Here is a 12,011-nt window from a genome sequence, read left to right as displayed (position 1 = left end):
ACTGCAACCATGCATGATTTATTATTGCAGACATGAAGACAACAATACATAACCCCTTCTTGATGGGATAATTCTTAAACCAGTTATCTTTGGCAGCATCTTCACAGCAAGATGGAAATAAAAAAGTTTCTAAAAAGGCTGGGACTGTCAAATGAGTACTGTGTATCTCCTTATCTCTCACTCCCTGAAACACCCTCTTCTCAGAAGCAGGGAAGCTGCGATTTTTTCCTATCATTCTGTCATATTTCTGTAAGCAAGTTTTTTGAGAGCTTGAATGTTTTCTGTAAAGTCCCCTTTCAGCAATTAAAACTGATTTCTCGGTTCAGGTTTCCAAATGTGTGTTTTGTCAGCAAATTCAGGGATTAGGACATTCTTCTTGTCCCAAAACTGTGGGTACCTCGAAAAACCAATTAAGAAGCAGCTTAACTGTGCTCAAATTCAAAAGATGAAGGCAAACCAGTCTCCTCAAATGACTGAGACACAACTGCACACGACTGCTGCATCCACCACTCTTCCAAGATTGCAAAGTGTAGTTCTTAAGGTAAAAAATCTCTACAATAATTCTACAGAAAAAATAATATAAAACTGGATGTAACCTCCTTGCCAAATCACCATTACAATTCCAAGTGCCAAACTACAAATATATCCTGTAAAAAGGAAAGTTGAAAAATTTAAGTGATAAAAGCAAAACAAAAATTCAGTGACAGTGAAATCTTAATCCTGTTACCAACCACTATGCTGGGATTTCCTCTTATTTAAGTTATTTACAAACAGTTGGAAGTTTAAGCTTGTATATGGCTTATTTTATTTAACAATAATGTTTCAGACTAAATAAAGAAATCAACCAAATGGAATATGTAAGAAGATTTATTTTATCAACATGACCTGCTACCAGAGAGAATATTACCTTCAAGCATAGACACACACACACAAACACACACCCCTCCTACCCCTTCTGCTTTATCTGTATTTAATGATGCAGAATTATTATTGAAAAAAGGAAGCCAAGTAATGGGAACCCTTAACCCTATTATGGGGTTAAGAAATATATATGGGATTAAGGGCTTTACCTGAATCAGGAAGAAGTGAAAGAGTGAACTTTATTGCAAAACTGGGGTTTTTTATAGCTTTTTGGACACATGAAAATTTGAGCTGACATTTTTTAAATGTAAAATTGATTTTGAATTCCATAATAAAAATGAAAGCGCAGATTCACTGTTTGTTTAGGGTCTTTAATACGATCTTCACATGTTATTTGAGTTTCCATTCCTTTTGTAACTGCACTGACAATTATTGAAAAATTACTTTTAGAAAATTACAGAACACTCAGGTCTCCACAGGTAAAGTGAATAGACCTACATTATAAATCCTTCTCTGGTGATGAAAACTGAATTTTTTGTATCTCTTTAGAAATGTGTTCACCCACCTATTCCTCCTACTAATCTCTTCTAAAACTACCAAGTTTATGGGGTCCTTAGCAGTTTCAGAGAAGCTTCTATTCACAATGAATTAATGTCTGATTTTTTCACTCTTATTCCTAACTGTTGCATTGCAGAGGGATGCCAAAACACACAAAACACATGCCATTTAAAGTTCACAGATGTGGCTCCTCATTCAAAAAAAAGTCCTCAGCTGCCCTGACAGATGATGGGGAAAGGAGGGGAGTGAGGCAAGTCCAGGATATGGCACGGAACAGAAGCCTAAGCTGACATGCATAAATGGCTCCCTGGAGCGGCTGCTTAAGCTCTGCCTCTCCAAGAGAGGGGTATAGACAGTCTATACAGCAAGCCTATGGTGATCAGCATTCCAACACAGTTACATGGTTGCAATCATAAAACAAGGTAGTGTGAATATTCTGGAAAAGGAGCTCTGGGAATATCAAATGCCAAAGTCACTGAGTTCCTATGATATTTAAAAAAAAATAAAAAATCCACCATATACTTCTATGCATTTCTAAAATATTCTTGTCTTCTGGGTCTTGCAGCTTTCTTTCCATCTTAGATATTCATACTGCTGTCCAATAGCATGATACCATGCCCATTCTAAGCACAATAAATGAGCCACAGCAAAGTCCCTTGAGAAGACCCTATGACGAGAGGATGCTCTTTCATATTAAGGATTCAGATTCTCTGACCTTTCCAAAATGTAAACATTCATTCGGCATGTGGGGATGCATACATAACTGTCTTTCTAGAAAAATGATACCTAGGGGCAAAACTCTGCTATATCATTAGAAAATCTTTTCCACTTCAGGAGTACTCAGTCCTCAGTAGGATAAAGACAAAAGCTGAATACTGAGAACTTTTAAAGCTCTATTAAATGTTATCAGGTTTATTATAATATATCAGTATCAGAGATAACTGGAAACAGCAAAAGAAAACAGAAGGTGCAGAAAAGTAAAAAGAGAAGTTCTTGAATTACTTTTCAGTTTCTGACCAATAGAATTGGCTCTTTTTATCTAACAGAGCACTAGTGGACCAACATGTCATGAATTAAATGCACCCATAAAGAATGTTTCACAGAAACAGTCACTCTGGATGATCACAACATTGTCTGCTTAGCAATTATGGAATAGTTCTGTCCAGTCAACTCATTTCATTAAAACGTGTTTTGCTCTCATTGTAAGAATTGTCCTTTCCTTTGGAGGGGAAAGGATGTTTGCTGTAGGATTATTTTGAATTTAAGCCTCACTGCTATTGCATAGCAAACTGGCATATTCACGTTGCCTAGACTTCCAAGGAATGATTAGTTTATTTGTTTTTAATTAAACTGCTCACCTAATTTCAAAATACTATGCATTTCATTTTTTCCTCTTCCAGCATAATGTCAAGACCTTGGGAATAAAAAGCAATTTTTTTAGACAACAGGCTTAGGTTCTGCCCAACGACCCAAAACTTTCAGCTGCTACAAGATAATATTTAGCAACTCCTTTAGTTTTCTTCTGAAAGTATAAGAACCCTGTTTGTATTAGAATATTTACAGAATTTTAGAAGGTTCCCATAACTATTATACATTTAAATTATTTTGGTGAAATACTCGTTGATTAAAGAGCTGGACTGTAAGTAGGATCAAGTGTCTTTTGGGTTTGTGTGAAAGGCATATTTTCACAAACTCTGAGCTCAGCCAGAGCCAGGACAGTAAGGGGCCCACTCTTACACAGGTATCCTCTCCCTGTTGCACACACAGGGTACACGGGCTCTCACTGCAAACAGAGCCTGACACAGCCAAAGTAATGCCTTTTTCCTTGCCTTTACTCTCAAAACATCCCATTCAAGGTTTGTGGGTTGTTTTCTTGTATGTGCCTGTGTCTGTGGAGGATGGGAGAACTATTGGGGAACTTCAGCCCCAGAAGCATATTGGAGCTTGGAAGGCTCTGAGAACACCTTCATAGGGTACAGCTTTTCCAGTTTATGACAGTTTAACCAGTGGCTCTGAAGGTAGTTACTGTCCAGTTCCTGACCAGGTTACTGCTGTTTACTTCATCGGCCAAGGCTTTTTAATATATCAACCAGCATAAAGCAGCACATAAGACAAAACAGCCTTTTCACCAGGAACATGCTTCCTCCCCATTAGGCCTCTTTATGAAATAAGACCTTGGACCTATTCAGTGGATCAGGACCTTACGTGGCAAAGATGCCCCCAAACGGCACAGGAATGAGGATAGTTTAATAGAGGCAACATCCTACTGTATTTAGAAAGTTCCCAAATAAAACACTTTTAACTTCTCTATGCTCCTCTTCCTAAACAGGTCACACTGTGGCTCATCAGGTTACTTCCTTATTCATTCAAAAAACCTCCCTGCCTAAATCTAAAGTTATGTTCGATGCTACTTTACTTCTAGCTTGACTTATTTTTCCTAAGCTCCCTGGGGCTTCACTGGAGCTTTCACCTTTGCAGATGCAAAGCCAATTTGACAAGTTATACAGGTGCAAAAAATACACAGGTGGGGGTACTATAATTGTTTTATTATTGTTTATTAACAAAAAGTTTTAAAATTATTATTATATTTAAGGGAAAGTAACAGACTGACATAAAGTTTTGCACATGGGCTATTCAATTAATTTGAGTGGAAGAAAAGCACACAAACAGTGCACTTTTGCTACTCGTTTTGTTCCAAACAATTGATGAAGGCATTCTTTTTTCAGCATAAGTATTCAGTACAAGCTGTATCACAGACATGAATGTTAGTTTCACTAAAATCGGATGACAGTACAACTCACCTTTTCTCTCAAATGGTAGTTACCTTTTGTTATTTTGTAAAACTACATATCTGTTTATGAAAACATTGTTAATGGGATCAGGATGCTTTATCTTCTATAACTGTTGATTCCCCACTGCAATGCAGTACTAGCTACAGTAAGACACACAGAAAGATGAGCATCCAATTGCTCCTGCAAAATCAGCAGGCATTAAAAATGCTCAACCTTTCTCAAGCTGCACTCAGCTTCCAGCATGCAAGACATCTGAACAAAGGAAAAGGATTTGGCCAGGCCAAAAAAAAGTTATCAAAGTCTTAGAGAAATCAACAGATGATTACATTTTCTCCTTTTGTCACTATAAGCCTTACAGCGATTACTGCAGTTCTCTTTTGCAGTAACTCATCACTTCAGTAACAAATTCTGCTTTCTATTCAGTGACGAACTTATAATTGCAGATTGAAGCTATACCTCAGTCTTTATGTGCAAAACTAAATGATTCAAAGGAGGATGAAAAACATCACTACACAGCATTTAGTTGGTTGGTAGAAATTCAAGGGGAAACATTTTCTTTCATTCAGTAGGCAACTACTTTACAGCTCAGAGTGTGAAGAACGAAAGCAAATACTTTCTACTGGTATCTTTGGACTGTAGTGTACCCATTTCTAATAGATTTTCCACAACTGCTCTTTCTTTCAGCCAGGAGGACAAGGACCTAAAGGTGACTAAATAAGATTTGCATCTGTTCTGATTCCCTGTGGCTGCTTCAATTTGTGCTGGCAAAATGTCTGTCTGCTGCAGGAGCGTGGAAGCTCGGAGGGACACAGCTGGTTTCAGAGGAATCCACAAGCCGTGGCCTTCCCTCAAACTGTTCATCCCTTTTCTGCTCCATACAGGCAGTTCTAGGATCGCAAACCATTCCTTGTCAAGCAAACAGACTTGTGTTTGTTCCTGTCCTTAATTTTACCCAGGCTAGCGACCAAGCTTAAATCTATCTTGCCAAGTATTTGCAACACTGAAGCATCCTGGCTTGAACACATCCTCAGGGCTGAGGACAAGAAAAGTACCAGCCTCTCCCATCAACCTTCTCACCTATATAATTTTGAATGATGGACAGGATACCAATAAGACGCGTGGACATTCAGGGCTAAAAGTAAAGAAAAAAAAAAAAAAAAAAAAGTCTTGCTAAAGTTCTGCTTAATCTGTCAGGAAAAAAACGGAGCTCGGTTAGTTACAACTGACCGAGATGAAGCAAATTGCTACATGAGCATTCAGGATGTAGTCTAACTAGTTAGCTTAAGCCAAACAAAATAATTATTAATCAATTGATTTTAGTCAAAACATTTGTTGTACTGTAGGAAATACATCAATAACTCCAGTAATCTTCGAACAAACTTCGCCTGGACTTGCATTTATACATAAATGAAGTTTAAACACTGAACTTAATATTATTTTGATGCAAGAGAGGCTTCTGTTAGAGTTAAGTTTGCTGGGCCCAATTTGCAAGGTATAGCCCCTTGAAAGGAAGCAGGTGGTTACTTCTTTTTTTTTTTCTTTAATAAGACTATCAAAATGATACCTTTAACAATGTATCTGTAACAAATATTCAAATACAGTGGGCAGGAGTGGATTATCATCACAGTGGTACCTGCAAGGCTTGTAGCAAAAGGAGAATGTTCTGATCCATTACTTGTTCTTTTCTTTTTCAATTTAGTAACTTTTTACATTTAAATAGCTTGTGTTTCAAAAACTTCTCAGTATTAATTTCACTCTGTGGTTCTACTTTCTGTGATTTTCCAACTCAATAAAACTATTTTTTGGGGTAGGAAAAGCAGCATAATTTTAGGAAAACACTCTTTTTTATATATATAATTAAACTAAGAAGAAAAGTCAGTTAAAACTTATTATTAATCTGACTGGTGCTCAGTCTACTTTCAAAAAATTAGTCCTTCTTGAATTGTTCTCACTTTAATACTCTACTGCTTCACATGGATTAATCTGAACTAGATATTTCCATCATATACAGCCCTGAGCAGCTCGATGGAATCAATGAATTATTCTTCAAAGATTTTAAACCTTCATTCAGACTTTAGCAATAATTAACTTATAACTCCCCAAATAAGCAGAACTGATATCCTTTTAAGATGAGCATTTTTCCATACATTTTATCATCTGAAGTTAAATACATATAAAGATTCTAAATATAAACTAGGGAGAGCATACTAATTTCCAAATTTGAAGCAAACACCACACCTACTGCTAATACTTTCATATTTAGGCTCACTGTATTTTAAAGCCTGTTCTTCTTAAGTTATCATTTTCTATTGCCATCTACTTCTGTTGGTATTATTATCTGGTGATATTTACTTTCTGCTTGCATTAATTTATTATTACAATTATTATTATTTAGTAATATTGCATTGCTTACTGAGCAAAAGGCAACCTGGAAAAAACATACTGAAAAATGAAGTGGCAGAAATATTATTAATTTCTCTATATTCAAGAATATTTCCGAAGCATCAACATTTTCATGAGCAAAAACCTGCATATTATTCCTGTATGGTTTTATGCTTCTTATTCCACAGAAAGCAAGTGTTTCTGTGAACAAATTCATAGCAAAAAACCACTTCAAAAATATAGTTGTCTTTAAAATAATTGTTTCAACACACCTGCAATTCTAGGGCATAAAATTATAGAAGAGTCTTTTTTTCCCCAGACTCTGCAATTCCATTTTGAAGAAATCAGCAAGTTGAAGTAGGTAATTTCTTCTTAAAATCTGATTGGTTTTCCATAAGACTTTTTTCCTTTAGATCCATTTTATGTGTTTAGTTGAATAATACAGATTAGTTTACTACTTAACCTAAAATTGTGAGTGACAATCAAAATGCTTTTATAAAGCATTTGAAACTTGAATTGCTTGGAGTAAACAAGCATATTGATTTCTTGAATGTAAACTGAAGCTATACAGCTCTGTCTCCACAGAATATTATTTCTTAAACATATCAGTGATATCTAAAAGGCTAACATCAGAATAAGTTCAGTGACATCAAAACATACTATTTATGGACAAGGTGATTCAGCAGTCTTTCCACATGAACACCACTGCCATCTCTGAAAGAAAGATGGTATTCATTTGCTTTTCAAAAGAAATTACTGACATTAGGATATGAGCACAGTAACTATTTTTTGGCCTTACCTAATTAAAGCAAACCAATCCATCATTTAATTGAGGATCTTGGCTTTGGTGAGGGATATTGACTACTCCACCAGGCTTTGGAGGAAAGCATGAAGACTCAGTGACAGGTAAATTTTGGAAGTATCCAAGCATGCACTTCAATAGCAGCAGAGTAGTCTCCCACCTGTTCCCACATACACTGTTGACCCCCTCCAGTTTGGCACAAAGTAGGCTCGCTCCAGGAGGAAATGGAGCCGCATCTCCACAGGTGATTTGCGCATACAGAGCTCCAGACCCTGAACCATGGCACATGAGTTCAAAATAACAATTTGAGCCAGGTGAACAATAGAGATGTCCAACCCAGAACACAGGTTCAACCTGAAGTAAACCACTGGACCACCAATAGGTAACGCAGACAAAAAACAGCAACTTTGATCCAGTGATCTGCTTCTAAGGTGGTAAATTTATTGTTGTCCTAAAGAACAAGGGTACATAACTGACATTTAATTTATTTTATTTTCATTTCTTTAGCTGTAGTTCTTTTAGGATCTCTTAAAACTTGCCTTCAATCCTTAGTGGGAACAATACCTTGCAACAAGGATTTCCTTAGGCTAATTGCATGAATTGCTAATCAGTTGTAAGTCATTGCCTTTCGCTTTTGTGGGGAACCTTCTTTTCTTGTGTCATGAAGAGAACATGGTATGCGAAATCATGTGGGATGAGACCATCATTTTGAATTAAAATTCCTCTCTAAGTCATCCCAACAACCATAGCTATATGTTGGTATCTGAGCATTCAAAGGCAGCTGGATATGATGCTTGCCAGACGCTACTTCTCTTACCTCCAGGACTGCACATGATTTGCAGATGGGAAATGTGCTCAGAAAATGGACTTGTAATAGCTTGGTCTTCTAATTTATTTTCTCTAGAATATCTGTGTACATATTCTCTCCTCCCAATCTTTCCTAGTTCTTCCAGCATCCCTCATTGAAAATTCTTTTTACGGCTTCAGCAAAATTTACTACTACTCTTTCTATATCAGATAATCTTCTTTTTAACATTCACCTCCAAATTTACTGGATGCACAGTCTAAAGCAGAAGATTTAAATCCTTAATCCCCCTCTAGAACATCTTTGATCTAGTTTGTACTCGTCCATTCACATATTGTTATCTCGTAAGGTATCTAGCAACCTCTCTTCTTTGACACTGGCATAAAAATACCATGCACTCTCCCAAGACCTTAGCACCAGTAGGCTCTTCCCCCTCTTTTATTAATCTGTTAATTACTTCTCCCAGATTGTCCAACGGGCTAAAGCCACAGCACCTTTTTCTGTCTTCCAAGGAAAGAGGTTAGAGGGAACTGTGACTTCCTTCAATTCAAATTCTATCATTAGCCTCTTCTGCTGAATTTGTAAAATGCTCCCTTTCCAATTCAAAATGTGATTTCAAGTCCCAACCTTTAATTATTCAATCACATATTTATCTCTTTCCTCAATTGTGTTTGGTCAGCTTTTGCCCCATGAAATCCCATCCATCAGTTGAAATGTAACATGGTCAGAAATAATCCAAGTTACGTGTAATACATGCAGCCATTTTTAATCCTAGGCTTCAGTAAAACATTCAACACCCTATTCATATTTCCTTGGAAGCTTAAGCACTAATTGTAGAAGCCAATTAAGCTCTCCACAATAATACATATGTACACCTGTCACCACAATGAAGTTACTGTGGATTAAAGAAATAAGCCTATATGAGTCTGAATGATGTAAGATCATTTTTGAAACCTGTTTCAAATTTGTGAACTTGCATATCTTAGATGAATCCTTCTATTGAAGACTATATTAACTGATGTTTCATCAGCTCTAAACACTACTGGCTCCCTTTACAATCCTTTTTTGCTAATTTGTAAAAAATATATACCGTATATAGCAGATGTCAGGACTCTTGGCTCTTACAGTAGAAAACTAGCATGTATTGAAAAACAGGCTATATATAATGATTTCAACCTTACAGCGCTTCAACTTTTTCCAATTACAAACATCATTACTTATACACTTGCAGAGATCAACCTAACAAAGATGATGATGTCAGCCCACTAAAATTGCTAGTTCTTTGTGTCCCACAGGGGAAAAAGATCGGTTAAACTTAAAAATACATGGAGACATTTTATTCCCCATCACTGTGAAATCAAAGCATCAAAAGCTTACAGAATTCAGCTTGCCAAACATTTTATATGGGACCACTGGAGAAAAACAAAAAAAAGTTCACCTTTTAAAATAAAGAAATATAGTATATTCTTGCTTAAGCTCTGATAATAAGGAAAGTAAGATATCAAAACCTACCTAAATGTGAAATACAGTGAACAAACGAAACCAATTCATTACTCACTCCTAGGAAGAATATCTTTGTCTCTAACTTTTAGAAATAAGGTGTGGGTTAACTTGATACTCACTAAACTACAGTCACAACAAGAAATGTAATTTAATATCTAAAACTTAGATGCAGTTTTCAGACAAACTTTAGTCAAGGTTTTGACTCTCCATCCACCAAAATACCAGCCTTTCAAAATCATCCTGTGTTCTGATGCCATGGTGATTTTCACCTGCTTTATTTATTATCAACAGCACTACAGGTTCTGGTAACAGACCATTTTATTTATGCTAAGAATTCAAAAGGAAAATATTGCATTAATTTTCCTATCACTAGGCTAGCTCAATGCTTATGAGGAATAAAGCTGCATAAATTAAGCTACATCACTAACATAAATATATATGATTTCACAGGAGCCTAGTGACCAGCTCTCTTGGGAAAAAAAAAAGGCCATTATTCAAAATAATTCTTCTGACCATGGTTTACAAATAACAAATGGGCCTGAGCCAGACAGACACAAGCCCTTGCAAAGCTCCTGGCTTCTCATACGCCAAGTTCAGCTTCCATAACATCATTACTTATTCACAAGTTGCTTCAAACATTCACTCAGTCATACTCAGAGTAGTTCATTATCACATCGGCACTGCATCGGAAGAGTCCAAAACACACACATATATAATTCTATCTGGTCTATACAAATATGTTTATTGATAGAAATCCAAATACTACTTACCACATGAAGAATTTTATTCTCTGTTTCATATACTGTGCAATCCTGAAAGAGTAAAGCAGAAAAGGCAGGTTAAATTGATCCAGTCATTTACTTTTCCTAGATTTATCCTTGAAAAATTTAATTAAATTGAATTGAAAAGACTTTAGGATGAAGCAAAAGATTTCAAAGTCTCAAACAGAATGGAAAGACTCATGTAACTGAAGTGTGAAGCCACCACAGAAAGGAAATACTGGTAAATGTTTATATTTATTCACTAGTTCTTGTTTCCCTCCCTGAGACGGATAATGATCTTCCTCTACTGTTTTGGCACATACCAGCCAGTTACATATTTGCTAGACAAGTGCCTTCGAACAGCAGTCCCTGACCATAGACAAGAATGACCCACTTCTAGTGGTAACACTGAAAAATAGACATACCAGCAATAGTCTTTAGTAACAAAGAAAGAAAACTAAGCCGAACAATTCCTGCTGAGCTGAACTGCACTGCTGTGTTTGTACACCCTGACAGAGAAGGAAACCCTGGGAAGAAGGAGAAGAGAAAACAGAACCACTGGAAGGAAGAAAAGGGAACCCCTGATTGTTTAGAACACTCCATGTAATGGGAAGGAAGACAAATGAGGGAAACAAGATATAAAGGAAGCTCGAGTCAGACTATCTTAGGACATAACAGCCTGCTGGGGACTGCATGCACTTTGTTGTCACCTTATGCAGCATGTGAGATAGTTTCTATAAGCAAGACTAACAGATGGGAGGCCAGGGGTTATGAAAGTTTTGCTGACAGATCAAAACCACAGTGAATATAGAGAAATGGATTTAGTAAGACAGAGAGCACATGAAATAAAACCAACATTGGTGAAAGAACTACTCTTTGCTAAGTTCATCACATGCTCTAGCTTTATGGTAATTAGTGCAAACTCTGTTTAGAACAGATGCTTTATATCCTACCTAATAACCCACATGAAAAATGTGACTAAGTTTTCATGTTTTAAGTCTCATTTTTAAATCAGTTTATCCTCTTAAAAAAATTACTGTTATATGCAACCTCTTTTTTTTTTTTTTTAATTAACTTTTAATCCATGAAATGCTTCTACTGTTACTCAAGCAAGAAAAGCCAATGTGTCCTTAAGCTTTATGTACAGCAACCCATGCAGAAGCAGCAGGTTGATCAGGGAATATTTTCCTAATAACAGCTGCTGGCATTCAAGAAACATTTGCCAGTAAGTACAGCCAGAAAGAAAATCTAACACGTTTAATTATATGCAGATATCAATGAAGTATTTGCAATCTTAGTAGCAAAACACACATTTCATTGTTCTATGTGGGAGGGCATGTAACATTTTCAATCTGGATACATCTATGTTCTGCATGAATCATTTTGCAAAAATAGCAGGAAGGGATTGTAACATTTAAATTGGAGAAGAAAAAAAAGTGCTTTCAAGCAGATATAATTATTTAATTGGTAATATGAAGAGTTTACTATAAGTTTAAACATTCAGCTTAAAGAGGATACTATTTGAGAAGTCTCACTACTAAGGGAAG

General features: G+C 36.3%; 1 protein-coding gene across 4 annotated transcripts in view; it reads right to left on the bottom strand.

The window, feature by feature from the left end:
* CNKSR2 (connector enhancer of kinase suppressor of Ras 2) overlaps nt 1-12,011 on the bottom strand; it is a gene marked incomplete at both ends in the record, with an annotated part of 212,516 nt that overhangs the window by 126,805 nt on the left and 73,700 nt on the right. For all 4 annotated transcript variants that reach the window (XM_080363336.1, XM_080363337.1, XM_080363338.1 and 1 more), the window contains one exon: nt 10,474-10,515. In XM_080363336.1, coding sequence (XP_080219462.1) covers nt 10,474-10,515 — 42 coding nt within the window. The remainder of the gene's footprint in view (nt 1-10,473; nt 10,516-12,011) is intronic.

This window comes from Nesoenas mayeri, assembly GCF_963082525.1.
Source record: "Nesoenas mayeri genome assembly, chromosome: 1".
NCBI lineage: Eukaryota > Metazoa > Chordata > Aves > Columbiformes > Columbidae > Nesoenas > Nesoenas mayeri.
Note: the sequence above shows the minus strand (reverse complement) of the source record. Positions and strands in the feature narration are given on the sequence as shown.